Below are 19834 nucleotides of genomic sequence, written 5' to 3'. Positions count from 1 at the left end.
TAGGAACAGATCCTGCTGTACATGGCACCTATTGCTGCTCTGGCTATGAGGAACTAACCAGTAGATCTCCAGGGATCTGCTGGTGGTATGTCTACTCTACCAACCCCTTCCATCGCCAAAGCAGCTGGGACCTGTGGAAGGCAGAGCTCCCGGGAACAGAGCGAGGTACAGATCCCTGGGCAAGGCTGCTGCTGCGGGGCCGTGGTTCTGATCTGCGCTTGAAGTCCTTCCCGGTCCTCATCTCGGATCGGTGCATTTGGCCTTTACAGTCTGAACTCGGTGTTCCTTATCGATCGTATCGTGCAGATCGACAGACTGTAGTAGAGGAACTGTTGATTTTTGTATCGATTGCACAGAGTCTAAGAGGAAATCTGTTTAGACTTCCATGTGCTTTCCACACACATATTTAGAAGAGTGGGTTGTTAAATGGTAAATTGTTTCAAAGAAGTCATGATTTTATTGGAAAGAGTTAAAAAAAAAGATGTGCTTTGCCAGCAAATTCATGCCAGATCAGTTGATTATTTTCTCCTTCCATATGAAAATGTTCATGTAGGTCTTTTTTTTAATACTTTGAGTTTGCAAATAGCTCACAAAGATAAATTTTTGGTAGTACTGGCAGTCTCGCTCAAAACTCAGTAATCATCTCAGCCTCTCATAAAGCATAGTGCATTTTTTCCCCAGGAAACCTCTCTTTTTTTTCCCTCAGGTTTGAGAAAATTAAGGTAGTTTTACAGGAATTCAGAAATGCAGCTAAATGTTACCACTGGATGTCAGTAGCAATAAGGATGATTGACAGGGATGCTGCTCATGCTTATGAAATGTCGGTCAGCTTGAGAGTCAGCAATTGATTTGTCTTGATCACTAAAATATTTAGCATGTTAGCTTCGTGGATTCATCAACAGACATTTTGGATAACACGTTTAAGTTACTGAACTTGGGGGAAACTGAAGCCCAGTCAAATTTATGTTGTATCTTTGTTTTCTAGTTTACAACACAAAATTCCTTAGTCTGATTTAAGCAACCAGAAAGCATGGTGATTGCCGTTATGTTAAGAAAACCATGTCTGCCTGCTGCCTGGGAGCAGAGGACAAGCAGCTTTTTTTACGGCTTGTTCTATTTAAATTTGTAGCTAATGACCATCTTTCCAGTTACTACCAACATCCTCTCTCAAACATACTCTTCCCAAACCGAGTCCTAAGGGCACAAGAGCTCACTTGAAAAACATTTTTCAGCCACAAAGCTCTGCAGGCAGGGCTACCTTGCCACAAGACATGGCAGACGCGTTAGGTGGTAACGCCAGAGCTGCTGCTCGCTGTGGTTGTGTCTGTCGGTCCGGGCCCCTGGTGCTCCGGGAGTGGTGATGCTGCACCCCACCGTACACATGAGATGGGCTCCCCAAAGCTTCTGGGGGAAATGAGTTCTGGGGGGACGGGAACATGGCCAAATAACCCCCATGGCTGGAACTCCATTGCTGGCAGCTCCAGGGGCCCCTTGCCAGAGCGTTACCCCATCATTTGGCCTGTGCTGACGGGGGCAGGTGAGATTAGTTTTGCAGCTGAACCATGGGCTTGGCTGCTGAGTTCAGGATTATTTCTCTGGGTTATGAAACAGGTGGCAGAGAAAACCTGGTCTGAATCCAAACTGAAACTGTTTCCAAGCCTTAATGCACTGGAACTTCAGTTTTTAAAAAACAAACAAAAAACCCAAAGCATTGCTATGTGCTTTGTTTTATTCTCATGAGGGGAGTCACCTTTCTTGTACACACTGCTTCTAACACTTGTTTTATATATAATGGTGATGAATTTACTTCCATATGGATCTTTCTCCTGTGTATTTAAAAATAAGAATGTTTCTTCTAATGTCAAGAGACTTTCTGATGTGTTTTCTTTTTAGGAAACCAAAAGATGAAATATTTAGGTGAGCTTTTGTCTTCCGTAATTTCATAAATTAAGCATTTGAAATCCTTAAGCAAACCAGCAAAACACGTGTGAAGCTTCAGCAGTTCAAAACATCCTATGCAATGATGAAAAGTCTTCCATGGAGAACGACACAGGTTAAAACCCCATGGTTTTAGGATTGTTTTAGTAACCCACTACCCAGGAAGCACATTTGTGATGACCAAGGCTTTCGTGCCAGAAAGCCTGCGTTCTAGTTTAGTTGCTTTCTTCTCTTCCCGCCCCCCCCCCAAGCTCGGTGTCCCACTTCAGTGGCTGTAACTGAGCACAACTGTTGGCTGTAGTAAAGCTGAAGTAGATTACACCAGCAAGGATTTCAGTCTGCAGTGTTTACTATCGTGCCAGCCCACAGCTGAGAATGAATCTGTGAATTTTTTTATACGTAGCACATGGGTTTGCAATCAGCCAAATATAGCAGACTCTTGGGCCAGAATGAAAAAACTCAGCCATTTGTGATGCGTAGCTTAATTAAAATATTAAGATGCCAGAAACTTCCAGCTTTATTGTAATGGTAAATAACCATCTTTGGCCAATATAACTGTGCTTTATTAGCCTGTAAATTTAGTCTGTGTTATAAAGGAGTATTAGAGCGTAGGTTTCCTGGTTGTTGAATACTGATTTAATGCTGCCCTCTAGAGGAGATATTTTTTTACTAAAGGAACAAATTTTATGCTAGGACAAATTTTATGCAAATTTTATGCTGTGATGCTGTTCCTTAATTGCCAGCACACACAAGGATGGGCACACCTTTTGCATAACTATATTATGCAAATAGGTATTTGTAAAATAGCAGTGCATAGATAGAAACTTTAATCGTTTTTCCAAAACTGGTATGTATGTCTTGGGAAATACCATTATATCCTCACTACTTCCAGTTCTTTTTAGTCCCATTGTTGCCCAATTTAAAGCGTTACACAAATAAAATCTATCTGTAGTAGGTTACCTGTCAAGTTTCCATTTTTAAATTTTAGAGCATGGAAGCTCTGAATTATTTTCTTTACAGACAACAGATTTATCTTTAAGATATGTAAAGATATTAGTAGTATCATGTAAAAATTTACATGTCCCAAAACCACTTATCCTGGACAAATACTGTAGGTATCTGGTGGAAGTCAGATCAGTGAGTTTGGTTCCAACTTGCACTAGCACAGCTGTGTCCTTAGTAGGTGTCCAAGGGTGGAGTAAAGCCTCAGTACTGCTTGCTTTATTTGAAGCTCCTAAGTTTTACCTGTTAAGTATCAGCTGATGTGCTTAGCCACACAGCCAGCCTTCCAGTTGTGTAACCAGGAAGCTTTTCAAGTGAGAGGTGAAGTATTTGGATAGATTTCAAGAGGCCTAAGACACTGTATCTTGCCAAGGCACTTGTCGTGGCATATGCTGGCCTTGGCAACTTTTCAGGAGAGCATTTATGTAAGAATATTTGTCGGACTCTTTTGCAATAGTAATTTTTGGGGGGAGAAAAAGGAGGGGGGAGAAAAACATCTGGTCACTCTAGTTAGTCCAGTCTCACTGTTATTTACTGGAGTCACCTGTGTTTTAATTGTGTCCTTGGCACTGCAGTGAACCTGACGGTAATTAGTACAGTTTGAAATACTATACATCTGCTGCAGGCTGAAGGAAACCAGTGAGTAAAAAAATCCGTTTCTTAAACTTTGTTTTTCTTATCATTTACATTTGTAAGCTTAAAATTACTTTTAGTATTTTCATGTCCCCAGGTGAACTACTGCAACTTTTCCATATGCTTGTGTACTAGATGGCACAACAAAAGGGACGTCTAGCTGTTGTGTCATCTGCAGCTAAAGTAAGTGCCGAAAACCTGTCACTTAGAAATGAATGGAAGAAGGACTTAATAGATTGTGTGACTCTATACTACTGTAGAGAGCCTGGGGGAAAACCACAGGAAAGCTGGGAAACATGAGTTTTCAATGCATAAAAAGTGGCATTATTGACAACAGAGTGGAATAAGAAATACATTATTAACATCTGTGGTTTTCCTGTGTCTTAGGACAACAATCAATCCCTGTTTGCTAAGTTCTGCTAGAAGTTGCCTCATAGTTGCGCAGTTTCATGGAACAGTCAGCTTGTTTGTGTGTCTGTGTGTGGTTTCTTATATAATGTAGATATTAACGAATAGAAACTTAAAATGGAGATGTCCCAACTATCTGTAAATGACACCAATACCACTTGCTGCTTTTTTATACGCTGTTAAACACTGCGTTATACGCTTAACTTTGAGAAGTGCATTTTGCGTAATGTTATTAAGTATAGGTGGGTGCATATCAAAAGCACCCACGGAATTTCCAAATTAAGCAGAAGAGGTAGTAAATTGCCATCAGCTAGAATGCAAGTTGGAGTCCTGTTGCATTTGCTGGTTATTTTCATAGATGGAGTGCAGTTTTATAGACAATTTCATAACATAGCAACTTTGTGCTACTATTTGGGGTTCTTTTTCCTGGTATCTTACAAAGCAATCAAAAACATTCAATATGATGAATGTTCAGCACAAAATACACAGTCAAAACTGAAAGCCACCTGCTCTGTTGCATTAAAATACTTAGGACATAGAAATATTTTAAAACTGGCATGTACACTAGCATTTCTGAAACAACATAATTTGAGAAACTATACCTGCTGGTATTTATAAAACCTAAATGAAAATCATACTTTTTGTATACAGTTTAGAAAAATACATGCAATGTGTGCTATATCTGTCCATAATTGTTTTGAAATTATGCTGATAGGGCTTAATCCTCTACCATGTTATGCAAGTGTCCGTTATTTATGTGAGTGGTTGCATTGCTCCAGTAAGGCTGTTGAGGGGAGAAAGGGCTATTCGCGTGTGTGTGCAGTTTGGACACCTTGTGAAAATTAAGTTTTTGTTTTGAATGTATTCACATGGTATTTTATACAAAGCTGACTAAATTTCTGTAAAATGTATCACCTTTAAAAAGAAATATATAGAGATATTAAAAATACAGAACATGTACTTAACATCTCTATTTGCAAACTGTTTGTGATTTTTAACCATGTATGTGCCATGAAAATATTCTATTTACTCATTTCTTTGGGGAACAACTACTTTAAAAATGAAGGCATTAATGACAGTATTTCTTATCCATTGTTTTAACATGTTAAAATGGTATTAATTAGTACTGCATCATGTATTTCTAGTTTAAAGCTGTAATGGACAGTACATTAGCTTGAGACCTCCAAAAATATTTTTTCTTGTGCTTTCTGTAATAAAAGCAAAGACTAGATTTTTAAGTGGTCTCTCTGTACAGATTGCTTTTATAATTGTGTGAATATGTATAATGAACTCTGCCTTTATAACCAAGAATAAACTTTCCAAATTGTAAATGTTCAGGTTGTTATTATAAATAGCTAGTAAATATCTTAACCAGACAAGAGTTCAAATAAAGATTAACAGCCATTATTAACTTTTCCTCCACTGTCTTTTGTTACGTAAAACCTGATTTTTATGCAACAACTGAGTTTGACTTCCTAAATTCAATCTAACTTCAAGTGCATAGCAATTTGGTTTTGAATTCTCCATATTACAGAAAATTTAAATTGCTCCTGTGTTTATCAAATAACTGCAACTAATTATTGGTGTATATCTAGTATATCTGGTCAGCAACAAAGTGCCAAGCATGTAGTTTTAAAAGGGTCTGCTCCATTTTCCTAGAGTCGTCTTAACAGATGATGTCAGTTTAAAACAAAAGAATGTGAACATGTACTTGGAAGGAAAAAAAAAAGGCATCTTTTGGAAAGAAGCTCCTTAAGTTTGTGAACGCAGTTATGGGATACAACACCTGCAGAGGACTCAACATCCTTTCTGGTTCTTTATCTTCCTATTTTCCTTTAAGTCATTCCAATCACATAGGAATGAAGGAATGACTGACCATTCTAATCTGATGATAGCACTTTCTTTTTTAATCCTATTGACTATCCTAGGACTGGCTTTTGAGTTAGTCCATCAGGTCTACCTACCTGTCACAACATAAATGATTTGGGTTTGCTTTTGCTTAAATAGTGAACTATGTGTGAACAATTAATACAGTTGTAACACCTAGGCTACCATCTCAAATTATTTTCAACTGTAAAAGAAACTTTCTTGATGTGTAAGTATTTCAAAAGAGAGAGTGTTTTGATATAGCTGTAATAATGATCCTGAAGAGCCCTCAGAAACATGTTATTACCTCTGAGGTGCCTGGTAACCGAGTGGGATCTGGGGCCGTATGCCCCCACCTGTGGTGTAACACCAGGAGGTATAGTTTCCACATGAGCTGCCAGCAGCCTTGCAGGACCCCAGTAAACGCAGCCTCTCCCCTGTTTGTGCTATGGGACCTCGGGGCTGAAGTCACCACTCCTGATGCTGCAAGAGAAGAGTCCAGCCTCACAGCCGGAGGAGCCCAAAACCACTGGTGAGTTACTGTTCTACTCCTTGGGAAAACAGCTTGCCTAAAGCTACATTTGGGGTGTTACTGGGGAGGGGCCGGGAAGTCAGGGGCTGGGCTCTAAGGGAGGTGCACAGTTACAGTGCTGCTAGGGCGCACACAGGAGCAATGCCCGTGTCCTTGTGCAGCTAACCGTCACGGTAAGGCGCTTTGTCCCGCAGCTACGCTCAGCACGGCTGTTGCAGCGCTTCCTCCCCGGCAGACGGCAGCACCGGCTCGGCCAGCAGCCCGGCGCGGCCCGCAGGGGGCGCCGCGGTGGCGAGGTGCCGCGGGCCCCTCCCCGGCCCGGGCCGCCCTCCGAGGGAGGAGGCACCTCCGCGGCCTGGCCCGGGCCCTTCTGAGGCGGCGAGAGCGGCCATGTGGCAGGGGCAGCGCTCCCGGCAGGAGACCCTGGCCTTGCGGCAGCAGCTCATCGGGTAAGTGCTGCGGCAGGGAGGCGCCGCCGATGCCGCCTCTGAGACCGGGAGAGCGCTACCCTCGGGCTGCCCGTCCCGCCGCCGGGCGCCTGACGTGGCTGCAAGGGCCGCGGCCGTGCAGGCGCCACCGACCGCAGCCTAGGCTGGGAGAGGGCGGCCTTAACGGCCGGCTGCTCTCGCCTCGCTGGAGCAGCCAGCGCGGCCTCCCGCACGCCTCCCCCTGCACGTCGGCAGCGGCGAGTTCCGCCTGCTCCGAGCCCGGCCCTCGGACACCGCGACTGCTCCCGGGGAGCTCCTGCCTCGCCAGAATTTTAGGTTTAAACTAGTAACATCGTAGGGAAAGTCGGTGCTGTTAGCGTGCAAAGCCAGATTTTACTGGTGTAATTAACAGTAATTAGCGTTTCTTAAGGAGGGGGTTATGAAACTGAAGTATAAACCCTCCGTGCTATCGGGCATGGGGCTGAGCTCACTGCTGCAGAACGGCTGGGCCCCCGTACTGCCAGCGCTGCTGGGCCAGATGGAGGTTCTGCCTCACTTGGTGTTACTTCTGGCTTTCAGAAAACTTTTTATTACACCAAAACCTTGATAGAATTAACAACGCATGTCTGCCCAGTTTGATAGAATGGAATACGAGACTCTGTTCCAAACTTCCGATTGCTTGTGTTGCTTCAATTGACCTAAAAACTTCTTAGTTCTGTAGACTGCTACAGGAATACCAGCGGAACTCCCTCCATATGCTTCATTGTGGGAATGTTTTCATGTTGCATCTTATATATTCAAAATCAGGGTTACTTTAATCTGTAAATATTTTATGAACCCAGAAGCTGGGCTGAAAGTAAATGCTGGAATAGAATCGTGCTGTAACACAAACCTGAAGAATAATACCATTTGGTGTATTTCAGCTTTTGGTAATGGGTTTGCTCTGTCACTGGGAACAAAGACCCAGCCTCTGTAAGTGCTTTCTTAGCATCTGTTGAACAATCAGGATAACTTTACAAAAAAAAAAAAAGTTTTACTATCCTACTGCTAGTTCGCAATGTAGAGGACTCCTATAGGGGAGGGACAGTGAAGCAGTTTCTTATTTTAACTTTTTTTTTTTGTTGTTCATTTGACAATGAGTTTGTATTTACGGTCAAATTATTTTATTTTTGTCTAGACAATCTTTTACTAAATGAAGCAGGAAAGTTTGGCATTGCCCTTCAGAGTCAAGTTTCTGCAACTCCTACTTAGGCAGACATGTGTTTCAATTTTGTTTAGCAATTTATTTAAAAAGTGAAACAAACCAAACACACTTAAGCAGATCTAGCCTTATAAAAAAAAAATCACTCAAGGTTTTAGCTAAGATTAGGGAAGCTCTACAGGGACATAACCATCACCCGTGCCATGCTATCTGGAAAATCAGGATCTTAGTGAGAAACGCAAGAATGTAGTAAAAATGATCACAAGGTAAGAGACACCAAAGAGGGTTTTAAGATCGCAAAGGGCTGACGGCATAGCCAGTAAGGAGCTGTAGTTAAGACTGGATCAAACTATGGAGGTAAGTCTGACCTGTGTGCTGTGGCTAGATTCCTAGTGAAGGATTTTCAATTCTAGAGCATCTTTTCCCCCTGAAAATCTATCAAAATTCGACTATTGAGTTAGAGCACAAGGCCTGTTTTCTTTCCCATCCCAATCTTTGTTTTAAAGGCCAGAATTAAGATGTCAGCATGTGCTAACTGGGGAAATGTCTTTCTCTTAATTAACTGACTGAACCAAAAATATTACCAGTAGAATAAACTCTGTGATTTTTAGAATTCACTAAGATTTAGTTTGCTTTGTGCTGTTTGCCATAGCTCTTCTTGCAAGCTGTTTTTTTCTAATGATCCGGTGAAGATCGTAAAGGCGAAAGGCCAGTATATGTATGATGAGAATGGAAGACGGTACCTTGACTGCATAAACAATGTTGCTCATGGTAAGTTAAAAGTCATGTCATTTGATACTGTATTTTTCTAACCAGGGTAAGGAACAATCAGTATTTTTACCACTGTTGCACTATGTTGGCGCAAGGGTTGTTTGATTGGAAAAATGTAAGAAAACTCTCTTGAGCCTATAGTTTGGGAAGTTGTAATTCATATTTGAACTTCTGTGTGCATGAATGTGTTTTCCAGACTTGCCTCCTGTTCCTCCTAGAAATATACTTATCTAAAACTTACAGATTCCCCCCCCCCCCCCCCCCATGAAAGGTCAAGTAAAGCACTTAACTGTAAGACTAACAAATGGCTTGAGAGTTCTGTTTGTAAAAATTACTGCTAAGGGTACAGTCACAGGACCACTGCTCACTGTGGGGCCTTACTGCTGTATTATGAAGGAGCTGCTGGTTTCTTACAGTATCTGAAATCTCCCTAACTGGTCAGTGCTGTCACTAACACCCTAGCAGGGTTAATAATTCTTTGGTGGTAAAGCTTACTTGCACTAACCCAAACCCCTACCTAAATTATTCAAATGTCTAAATCCAAATATCAGCTTAGAAAGTAATTGTTTTAGCATATCAATTTCCAGTATGCAACTACAAACCATAAAACACAGTAACAGACAATTTCAAACTCTGAGAAAAAAAAAAATTAAGTGAAAGGTTTTGAGCTGTACCAACATTGTCTTCTGCTGACAGTATCGTTAATGCCCCACTGATGAAATATGATCATCAGTGATGATCTCTCTGTACTAATGGAGAAACAGCAGCATTAAGTCAGTATGCGTTTGTTAACGAACGCCGCGGCTAATACGGAAGAACTGTCAAACCTCTCTATACTCTCTTGCAGTTGGACATTGTCACCCCGATATAGTAAAAGCGGCCCATGAACAAAATCAATTGTTAAATACAAATTCTCGTTATCTTCATGACAACTTGGTTGATTATGCAGAGAGACTTTCAAAAACGCTACCTGAGAAGTTATGCATCTTTTATTTTTTGAACTCTGGGTAAGTCAGGTAAATTAGAATTGATACTGTGTTTTCACTAGTCAAATACAGACAAGTCAAATACTTCATTATCAACAGCCAACTGCATGACCTGGTGTGGATGACTAGAGATACTGATAAAAAACATGGTTTGGGGTTTTTGAAGAAACTGTGATCCTTCTGAGAACTTCAGTGACTCTGAAGTTCACATTTAGCAAGCTCTCTATTGGGAAAACAAACTAGCATTTTACTTAAGAAAGGTTTTATTCTGTTCATGTTTTGTAGTTCAAGGCCTTATAAATGTAAATACTGTATTAGTTTCTGGTCTGACTTGTCTTCTCAACTGCAAATGACTTCTATGCATCAAAATTAAATGCAACAGTGCATATTTCTGCTTGGGGCAGGGGTTGTGTTCCCAGGCAAACTACAGGTTAAAAAAAAAAAGAACTGTTTCTAAATTATTTTCTGTACTCTTAGCTTTTTAAGATGGATTCTGTTCTGGTCAACAGTCCTACCTTAATGAGTGCTGATTACTAAGGATCTGTGAGTAACACACATTGAGTTCTGTCTGTCCTCTGCAGACAGAACAAGCATTGCAAGGGAGGTCAGAATTTCAAAACTCAGGCATCCACAACGAAACACTGATCAAATTTTTCAATTGTAGATCTGAAGCTAACGATCTTGCCCTACGATTGGCACGCCAGTATACAAAACGTGAAGATGTTATAGTTTTAGACCAGTAAGTATGTTGGCAGTTTTATCTACTGTGGGGTGCAAGTATCTTTTGGTCAGTAGTCAGGGCATTTCTGCAAACCTGTTGCAGTAGAAAGATTGTAACCAGGAAGTTGAGGGAAGTAATTTTTTCCCTCTCTTCAGTATTTGTGAGACCAGCCCAGAGAACTGTGTCCAGTATGGGCTCTCCAGTACCTGCCATACATTAACATACTGGAAGGAGGCCCTCTCCAATGGGTAGGGAGCCTAGGTTAGGAGAATTGTTCAGCTGTAAAGAGACAACTAGACAGAGATCTTACTGTAACTACAACTGTCTAATGGGAAGGAGCAGAAAAGATAGAGCCAGGCCTGAAAATGTATGGTGACAGGAAAAGACAACAATGGACATAAGATGAAACCTGAGGAATTCTGATGAAACCTGGGGAAAAACTCTTTAACCACAAAGGTGGTCAATACTAGAAAGGGATGCCCAGGGAGACTGGAAACTCCATTGTTAGAGGATATTCAGAAGTAGGGCCAGACACGTCCCTTCCCTTGTTCTGCGGTCTTGTAATACTGCTCATGACTTAACACTGCTGTGATTCTAGTCATGGGCCCTGGCAAACAAGTGACAAGGAGTACTGTTCCTCTGCAGCCCTTAGTCAAGGCGTGCAAAAAAAATCCAGATACTACTAAGCTGATAGACATCTCAGAGCTTTTCTGAGCTGAAGTGTGACTGTATTCCCACCAGGTGACAGAGCCTACCTAGTCTTTAGCTATCGATAATGCTAATCCTAGAGAACTCTTGATACTGAAGAAATTACTGTTTAGTTCTGCTAATTGTTTTTTAAGTGCTTACCACGGACATCTGACATCCTTGATTGACATAAGCCCATATAAATTCAGAAATCTAGAAGGACAAAAGGAATGGGTCCACGTGGTATGTACTTCAGCCTCTAACTATCAACTTCTTGTCAATTTAATGAAGTCTTGTTTTCTATATACTGAATATAGGATACTGTTCCTTTGCATAGGCTCCAGTTCCAGACACATACAGAGGAGTTTACAGAGAAGACCATGAAGATTCAGTAACAGCCTATGCTAACGAAGTGAAAATCATTATTGAGCAAGCACAGGAGAAAGGCAGAAAGGTAAAAAGCTATTTCCTTACCCATTTGCCTTGCCTTAAATAAGCATGGCTGGCTGACTGTTAATGCTGTTCAGGATTACTGAGCTAAGTGGCATGGACTTGTCAAAAAGCAAAAATCACGTACCTGTGCAAGAACCATCTAATGACAAAGAACTGGCTCATTGTTAATGCAATCTCCACAACTTTCTGTACTGGGTTCAAAACATTACATGTTACATATGTTTCAGATTGCTGCTTTTTTTGTTGAATCTCTGCCGAGCGTGGGTGGTCAAATCATACCACCACCAGGCTATTTTCAGAAGGTTGCAGAGTAAGTGGTCATTTATTATCTTAACTATTAAATTTAACATACTTGCTAAATATAGATGATAGAGAATTTCTCTGCCTGCTGTAGCATATAGCTTGATAGGCAGGAAGTGGCCTATGCCTTCATGTTAGAATGTAAACTTTGTATGGCAAAGACCTGCTTTTAAACACATGATAGAGAATATAGGCCTGTACAAGTTTGTTTCCTGGAAGTTTGCAAAGTAATGCTTTCTGCATGTTCTTCAACAGTAAATATTACACTGTTTCCTCCTAAGAGACAACAAAATCTGTTATGTTACAGGCACGTGCACAAGGCAGGAGGTGTATTTATTGCTGATGAAATTCAAGTTGGCTTTGGCAGGGTTGGCAGGCACTTTTGGGCATTCCAGCTTCAAGGAGAAGATTTTATACCTGATATTGTCACTATGGGGAAACCAATAGGAAATGGGCACCCTATTGCCTGTGTAGCAACAACAAAAGAAATTGCAGAAGCATTTGCAGCCACAGGAGTAGAGTATTTTAATACAGTAAGTAGAAGGTTGACCAAACTCTCCTTCTCTAATAATAATTAGACTCCTGTAATCATGCAGCATTTTTATTAATCTTTATCACCCACACACTTTTTATATTATTTGTATCTTTCTGGTATATAACTTTCTATTTACTGGCTCCATCTGATATAAATGGCAATATGCTCATTATATCACTGAGGCTACACTTTCAGTGACAAGACTGCATCTTTCATCCCTTTCCCTGGCTACATGTGTTCTTTTCCTGAACTCAGTTTGGAGGAAACCCTGTTTCATGTGCAATTGGATTAGCTGTGTTAGATGTGATTGAGAAGGAACACCTTCAGGCTCATGCCATGGAAATAGGCAACTTCTTGATGAAGCTACTCAAAGAGCAGAAAACCAAACATCCCATCATTGGTGATGTCAGGTATCAGTGCCTTATTTATATTTTCAGCTGCTTTTTGTTTGATTTGTTCAGTCAGTCATAAACAACTCAATTGAAGTGGTTTTAAGAAATTAATCAAATTGTGTTTTCAGCAAAAATAAACAGCCTGCTATACATTAGATTAAAACAAACTTGAGCTTATCAAAAGTCTCATACTTTGCCACTCCAGGCCAGTACTGCTTTATTGATTTATTAGTTGCTAAAGGAATTCACTTTCCTATCTGAACTCTTACTTTAAGTGCACAAAATCTAGAATTAATGAGCTGGATGGAGAAAATGTGTAACATGATGTCCTGTGCTGCCATTCTGGGCAGATAAGTCTATACTGTATTACTATGTTTCTTCAGAACAGCAATACCTCTTCTAACACTACACAACAAACATCAGTAATTCTCATGCAGTAAAGGTTTGGTCTCTCAAAAAACTTTCTCAACTTTTTAGTTCACTTGCAGCTCCTTCTTCTGACACAGACTTTTTATTTCTTTTAAAGGGGTTCTGGCTTATTCATTGGAGTGGACTTAATCAAGGATCAAGCAGAAAGGACCCCAGCCACAGAGGAAGCAGAGTATCTAATAACAAGGTACAAGGGACAATCATGTAGTTTTTTTAGTGTGCAAGGCAAGCACACAAAGTAACCTTGCTCCTCAACAGTTGTTAAAATACAGCTAACTAGCAGAAAAAGAAACCAGTCATTGCAGAAAGGCAGTGTCTGGACAGCCTGCGTGCTGATGCTTCTAAGTTTTCCTGAACTATATGCAAAGGTAATTCTTTGTTATTGCTGTTTCCAGACTTAAGGAAGAATACATCCTACTGAGTACAGATGGGCCAGGAAGAAATGTGCTTAAGTTCAAGCCCCCAATGTGCTTCAATATGGAGGATGCAAAATTTGTTGTGGACACAATTGACAAAGTACTAACAGGTAAGTACAGATCAAAACTGCCTTAAAGTCAATGCTGAGCCACTGAGCCTGCTTTTCAGAAGCGCTAAAATAGAGCCAAGATGGTAGATGCCAAGCACTTAAGAAAATTAGTCTGTCAATGCAAGTTTAACCTTCACTTCTAAATGATTCTGCTTTAAAGTTCTCTAACAAAATTATTTACTCCATAGATGCATATGCCTTTTGAAATAGCTTTGCTTTGGCAGAGGTTGAAGTGTTTACCTATCTGAACAAAGGAGAACTGGTAAAAGCTGTCCAAATTTCATTTCCTGACAGCCATAATCTCTGTGCATTTGCCACTTCAGCTTTTTATACAACTTCTGCAGAGTCAGTGGTAACCAAGTTAGTACAAAAATTTGTCTCCAAGTCATGAGTTTGCTAAATTGTTACTTACACTCTCTCTAGAGATGGAAAAAGAATGTCTGAACCAGCAGAAAACATCCACTTGTTCTACCTGAGCAGGTAGGTATTTATACTTCTCTATTTAAAAGCCAAGGTTCCTAAACATAACTTCACAAGCATTGTCACCTGGCAGGAGAGCAGGACCAAGTTTCCTCCTGCTTTTACTAGAAAATAGTTTGCAGGGATTTCTGGCACTCCAGAATCATGGACCAGATTTGTGTACATCTGGCATCCATAGCTACCTTTTATCAGAGCCTGACACTTGCAGTAACACTGTATGTATTCATTGGTTTGCAAGCGAGATCCAACATGTCTGAGAAATGCCTACCACTACAGAATGCTACGCTTGTCTGGGAAGCTTTAAGAGTGACTGGGTTTAATCCTTGGCATCCAGATGACACGCACATCAAGACAAAAACATAGCTTTTATGCTAGCTCTCAGTGTCTTGTCTCCAGACAGAAGTTGTTCCAGCTGCATAACTACTCAGCAAGTCTCCCCTTAACTGCCCTTAAGGACAGGAGCACTGTATGTTCTGCACGCCACACTTTAAGAACCTATACTAACAGCTTTATGAAGAACTATAAACAGTACTCATAGTATAGCTCTTGTTTTACTTAACATTTGACTTTGAACTAGTATTGCCTTCTGTTCTCTTGAGTATTTTTGACTACTTCATAGGATCATTTCAGGTTCATGGCTGTTATCTCATGCTCAAGCATCAATTTACCCCTATAATCAGAAGTTTGTGGGCATCAGTAAGACCAAGTCCTGTTAGTCTTCCAAGACTTGCAAATCTTAGTATCTGTTGAGGTCTTGCTTACATCTAGCTGCAACTCATTTTGTCATACTTATGACCACAGTGTACACTTACAGTTAACACATCAATAACAACACCCTTTGGTACAGTTAGTACTTCTTCAACCTATTCTGACTAAAAGACAAGCAAGCAGTTTTTAACCAAATGCCCAGTAAAACTCTAGGTACCTGGATAGTAATGCACCTAAGGTAATGCTTGTAATCAGTGTAATTACTGGTGGCCTCAACCACTATCCTTCACAGTGCTATGGCCCTGAGCTAAGGAGAAACATACTTTTTAGTTCAGTGCAATATTAGTATAGCAGGCACAAGAAAAATGTGTTAATATTTTATTTAGCAAGTTAATGGAAAGACATACAGCTGTTTGAACTACTTATTCTTGAGAACAGAAAGATTACTCAACAGTGCTAGTTTAACTTAGAGACCTAATGACTTAATGTGCTTGTCTGCAATCTAAACTAAGCAAGAAAAATGCCTTTATTTTCTACAGGAAACCAAGAATGCAAAAAGCCTCTTACTAAGTACAGTACTAGTATGACACTTACATATAATGTAAGCGAAAATGAGGCAACAAAGTAGATTCCTTTTAATGATGCTTTTACAAAAAACCATAACATTTTCTTTCCATAGGTTTCAAACAATGTTCAAGATCTACTACTAAGAAACATTATTCTACTATAATAATGCACATTTAATCTTCATCCTAGCATGTATTAAACCAGATAAGTTATCTTTGATTTTGTTACTTTCGGTTACCATTACTAGTAAAAAGCTTTAGGAGAAATAAATTTTACAAGAGCTTGTTTCAACTCTGGCAGAAGTGTGGAATTGGCTTTTGTTTAAAACAGCGTATCTAAATCTGATTATAAAGGAATATATTTCTAGTAGCTACTATAAACTACATTTTCTAAATTCATGCTCTTTCAGGTTATGACTTTTTGAAAGTTAAGATAAGCCAATAGATTCTTTTTTTTTTTTAATCTACTGCTACCTATGCAAACACCATTCTAGCTGCCAGCACACCCAGTCCTTCCCAGGCTCCTCTGACCAGTTTCCTAACAAGGTCCCTGGTAGCACTATATTCAAATGGTCTCAGTGACCGGATTAAGTCAAAAACTTCAGTCCCAAATTCATAACATCATATGCATGAGGAACAGACAGCTGAGGGCCATGGCTCCCAAACCAGTTCTTACAAAATATTCTGTCCTCAAGAAATATCCAAGTAGGATTAGTAAGAGTACATTATAGCCATAAGCAACAACCTCATGTACAAGCCCTTGCTTTCACCAGGCAATTACACATTCTTTGTATCACAAACTTTTCATGCAAAGAGGAAAAGGAAAGCCAGCTCTGCATTTAAGTACCAGTATCCTCAATTTCTACTTAAGGCCATACCACCTGTCAGAGAAGCATTACCTGAGAACCTACTTCCAAAAAACACCAAAGTAACAGCCAGCTGACAAACTATTGCTAATACACTAGCCAAAAGCACTGCAGCAGTATGGTCCTGATACTACGCAAATTCCCTGTTGGAAGGCAAACTCTTTGCTAGAAAAATATTCTGCTACCCCTTATTTCATAAGAAAACAAGAGCATGCAATGAAGCATTTCAATTTTAAATCTTGAGACAGTAATACTTTTAAATACTGTACTCGTTTGTTTCAGTGGCGTGCATTTTTTTATTTGCAAGTAAGTCCAGCATTAGGTAACATACTCCAGCTGTGAAGTTATGTCAACTATCAGATTTTAGATCTGATTTTTTTTTTTACACTCAAGATTTCCATTTAACTCCAGAAAGGTCTTACAGACTAACTTTACAGCAAGTTTTTCTTTACAAGGACAGCCAGCAGGGAGCAGCATATTATAGTCCCTGTAGGAATAGCCACATCCCTTATTAAAAAAAAAACCAAAAAGGTCACTAGTAACATCTGTTTGTCTTCTCTTAGTTATTTGGTTTGATTCCACTTCTGGTTCCCATTTGTTCAAACAGAATTTGTTACAAGAAAAAAATTGTCAGATGTTAGCTTTAAAAGGAAAGCAAAAATCAAAACTGATTACTGCAAAGATTAGAAGTTCACTTTATGCAGCAGCACTTGCTACTTATAAATCTGAGATTGAGACTACTCTGCAGCAAGACAGGCAAATTACATGATAATTATTGCCTTAAAATAGCAGTAAACTATTCAAAACAAGGAGAGCATATTTCTAGCTGGTCACTCATCTCTACAGAAGGAGCTGCCTCTTTAGAGGCAGGTTTGTTTTTTCCCCTCCCACAACTTTAGTGGAAGTTCTTTAGCCTTTTTTAATCACAAAAAGGCTGCAAAAATTCAGACTTTGCATTGGTAATTTAACATCTAACCTGTCTTTCAAGGCAGGTATACACAGTATAAGAACTTGTAGAAAAGTCTCAAGACAGTGGAACATGAAGGAAGTACAGCTAGCTTCTTGCACACCTCAGCTTCCTCCTGCCATGCTGTCTGGACTCCCAAGCCCTACCTTGAAACCTGTGCCTCTGGCCTCTCCTAAGCAGAGCCCTACAATGCAGACACTAACACAGTTATGCTGAGCCTCTGTGCTTGTCTAGAACAAGAGTCACCAGCATAACCTCAACAACAGCTGGGGCTTTCTGCCCAAGCTCTCTTCCATAACCTCCAGGCAGAAGTGACTGCAGTTTTCAGCCACCACTTAACTGCAAGTGAGCACAACTACCAATACAGCCTTCTAATTTTAAGATTAAAAACATTTAAGCACAACTCTTCATCTATCGAGGTACTGCCATGAACTAAGTTCTGGGAACAGTATACTGACATTTTACTAATACATAAGCTGAAGAATGGCACAAGACACTAGATTACGCCTTTTTTATTTCAAAAGCTAGGATAGCTTCAATATCCATGTCATGGTGAATCAGAACACATGTAAAATACCTTACAATACATTAGATTCCAAAAAGGTACCAAAAAGTACAGTAAAATTAACACTTCCATTACAGGAAATGTATGACACAAAAACAATACAAAATAAAAAGGTGGAAAGTGACACTGGTTCCCTAAGATGCATCTCATTCTGTACAACTGGAGTAATGCAGAGTCCATAGTTAACTCCAAGAGGCAGTCCCTAGATGCAGAGCTGCAGCTTTAAGCAGACCCTCAAAATCAGTTTCAGTTTAACCTATTAATAAAATCATTAATTAATATCTTCAGCAAGGCTGAAATTTACACACCACACTGTCTAGACAACTAGTTATCTGTAAGTATTAAACATGTAAAACATTTTCAGGGAGCTCTTCCAAGTAAGATGCACATTTAACAGGCCATAGAAATTTATTGTAAAGTTAAATTTGGTACAGAACTGAAATAGCCATCTACAGCATTGTATACAAAACCTATGCAGTCATTTTCCAAAAGAGACCATGCCACTGCATACCTGAATAAGTTTGATCAATATGGCTTGTAGTTATTCTGATGACCACCACGTCTTGGTGTCTTCCCATAATTTGCACTGCCTTGACCTATGAACAAGAGAACAAATGCATTAAACTGCTAATTAGTTACGCTTGCTTATACCCAATACAGTTCTCTTTACTTACTGTAATCATAGCCTGGTCCATATCCATAATACCCATATCCTGAATAATCATAGCCTCCATAGCCACCATAACCTTGCTGATAGCCGTATCCTTGATTCCCATAACCCTGGTTCCAGTAATTGCCATAACCTTGATTCCAATTTTGACTTTGAGCTATAGAAGGGAAAACCATCCACAAAATCCCATTTTAGTACACACAACTTATTTAGAATGTGTCCATACTAAAGTAGTGTGTGCAGTACTTACCACCGCCTCTTCCACCTCTGCCTCTTCCTCCATAGCTACCTCTTCCTCCGCCACTACTGAACTGTTGCTGCTGGTATACTTCTTTTGGCTGTGCTACCTTAATCTCGCACTGAAAATAAAAAACAAGGAAGAGTGTGTATACTGTCTTATAGCAGCAGCACCCAACCTAACCACCTAGGAAAGCCAGAGGTTACTCTAGAGGCAAAGGAGGTATGCACACTGTGCTCAACCATGTGACAAGGACTAATGCATATCGAGAAGCATCTGATTTATTGTGCCACCTGGGCAAAGGTAAGTCACTGCTGGCCATCCAAAGCAGGCCCCTGCTTTCAGAGTATTTTATACTGCCTATTCCCTACCATCAACTTCCCCGTGGAAGAGAAAGGTTAGTCATTATTGGGCATACAAAGCAGGCCACTGCTTTTGGAGTATTTTAATGCTGCCTATTGTTTACTGTCAGCTCCCCCATGGAAAAGGTGCTGAGGCCACCTCAGTGCAGCCACCGCTCCTGTAAGAGCCCAAGGCTGCCCTCTATCCTGGCACAACCTCTAAGACAAGGCTGTTGCTAGTGGACCACTTCACCTGAGCTGCACTGAATGAACTGGGCTCTGAGACATCACCAGAGTGAGTTCTCCTGGCAGCCTTCATACACCCTATGCACTCAGCATCTGTGTTGGACTGTACAATACACTTACCAACACTTGAAATCATCACTTATCAAATACCAAGGACAACTAAAAACAACCAGAACTGACATTTCCAAGACAGGTTCCCAAGCTGCAGTTCAAGCTGTCAGCCAGCTTCCTAGTTCCTGAATCTGTGCACAGTCTGAGATGAAAGCTACTGCTGCTTGTGAAAGGAACAATTCCCTGTGACAGCAGCACCTGAGCAAGCCTGGCTTGGAATTCTTCAAACAGGAGCTTTAAGGTAAGCTGCTCTTTATTATCACTATGA

The 19834-nt window shown here is 40.4% G+C and overlaps 2 protein-coding genes across 11 annotated transcripts in view; one reads left to right on the top strand and one right to left on the bottom strand.

Moving 5' to 3' along the window:
• HNRNPAB (heterogeneous nuclear ribonucleoprotein A/B) overlaps window positions 1-19834 on the bottom strand; it is a 30812-nt gene that overhangs the window by 5412 nt on the left and 5566 nt on the right. For 3 of the 8 annotated variants that reach the window (XM_054842292.1, XM_054842293.1, XM_054842290.1), the window contains exons 6-8: window positions 18881-18989; window positions 18635-18787; window positions 18472-18556 (exon numbers count right to left, since the gene is read on the bottom strand). In XM_054842292.1, coding sequence (XP_054698267.1) covers window positions 18486-18556; window positions 18635-18787; window positions 18881-18989 — 333 coding nt within the window. In that variant the 3' untranslated portion in view covers window positions 18472-18485. Of the gene's footprint in view, window positions 1-17892; window positions 18217-18471; window positions 18557-18634; window positions 18788-18880; window positions 18990-19834 lie in introns of those variants that run through there. The other 5 variants (XM_054842296.1, XM_054842297.1, XM_054842294.1 and 2 more) reach the window with 3 other exon arrangements.
• Window positions 748-19758, top strand: PHYKPL (5-phosphohydroxy-L-lysine phospho-lyase). Of its 3 annotated transcripts, none has more exons than XM_054842288.1 (13): window positions 748-6828; window positions 8661-8779; window positions 9627-9786; window positions 10430-10504; window positions 11329-11416; window positions 11511-11627; window positions 11854-11936; window positions 12234-12459; window positions 12717-12871; window positions 13380-13469; window positions 13678-13808; window positions 14232-14288; window positions 19645-19758. In XM_054842288.1, exons 1-12 carry the CDS (start codon window positions 6770-6772, stop codon window positions 14282-14284), a joined length of 1356 nt encoding a protein of 451 aa, XP_054698263.1. In that variant the 5' UTR covers window positions 748-6769; the 3' UTR covers window positions 14285-14288; window positions 19645-19758. The 3 variants fall into 3 exon arrangements, with proteins under 3 accessions (XP_054698263.1, XP_054698262.1, XP_054698264.1); XM_054842287.1 differs by lacking the exon at window positions 19645-19758 and adding an exon at window positions 15676-15858; XM_054842289.1 differs by lacking the exons at window positions 10430-10504; window positions 19645-19758 and adding an exon at window positions 15676-15812.

The sequence above is a fragment of the Grus americana genome, chromosome 14 (genome assembly GCF_028858705.1).
Source record: "Grus americana isolate bGruAme1 chromosome 14, bGruAme1.mat, whole genome shotgun sequence".
Taxonomy (NCBI): domain Eukaryota; kingdom Metazoa; phylum Chordata; class Aves; order Gruiformes; family Gruidae; genus Grus; species Grus americana.
This window is presented reverse-complemented; position numbering and strand designations above follow the sequence as displayed.

Excerpts from the sequence above, each read along its gene's own strand:
- PHYKPL (XM_054842288.1), top strand. The coding sequence starts at position 6,770 with ATGTGGCAGGGGCAGCGCTCCCGGCAGGAGACCCTGGCCTTGCGGCAG. Across the intron at positions 6,829-8,660 it reads TTGCGGCAGCAGCTCATCGG|CTCTTCTTGCAAGCTGTTTT; the intron begins GTAAGTGCTGCG and ends TGTTTGCCATAG. Across the intron at positions 11,628-11,853 it reads CACAGGAGAAAGGCAGAAAG|ATTGCTGCTTTTTTTGTTGA; the intron begins GTAAAAAGCTAT and ends CATATGTTTCAG.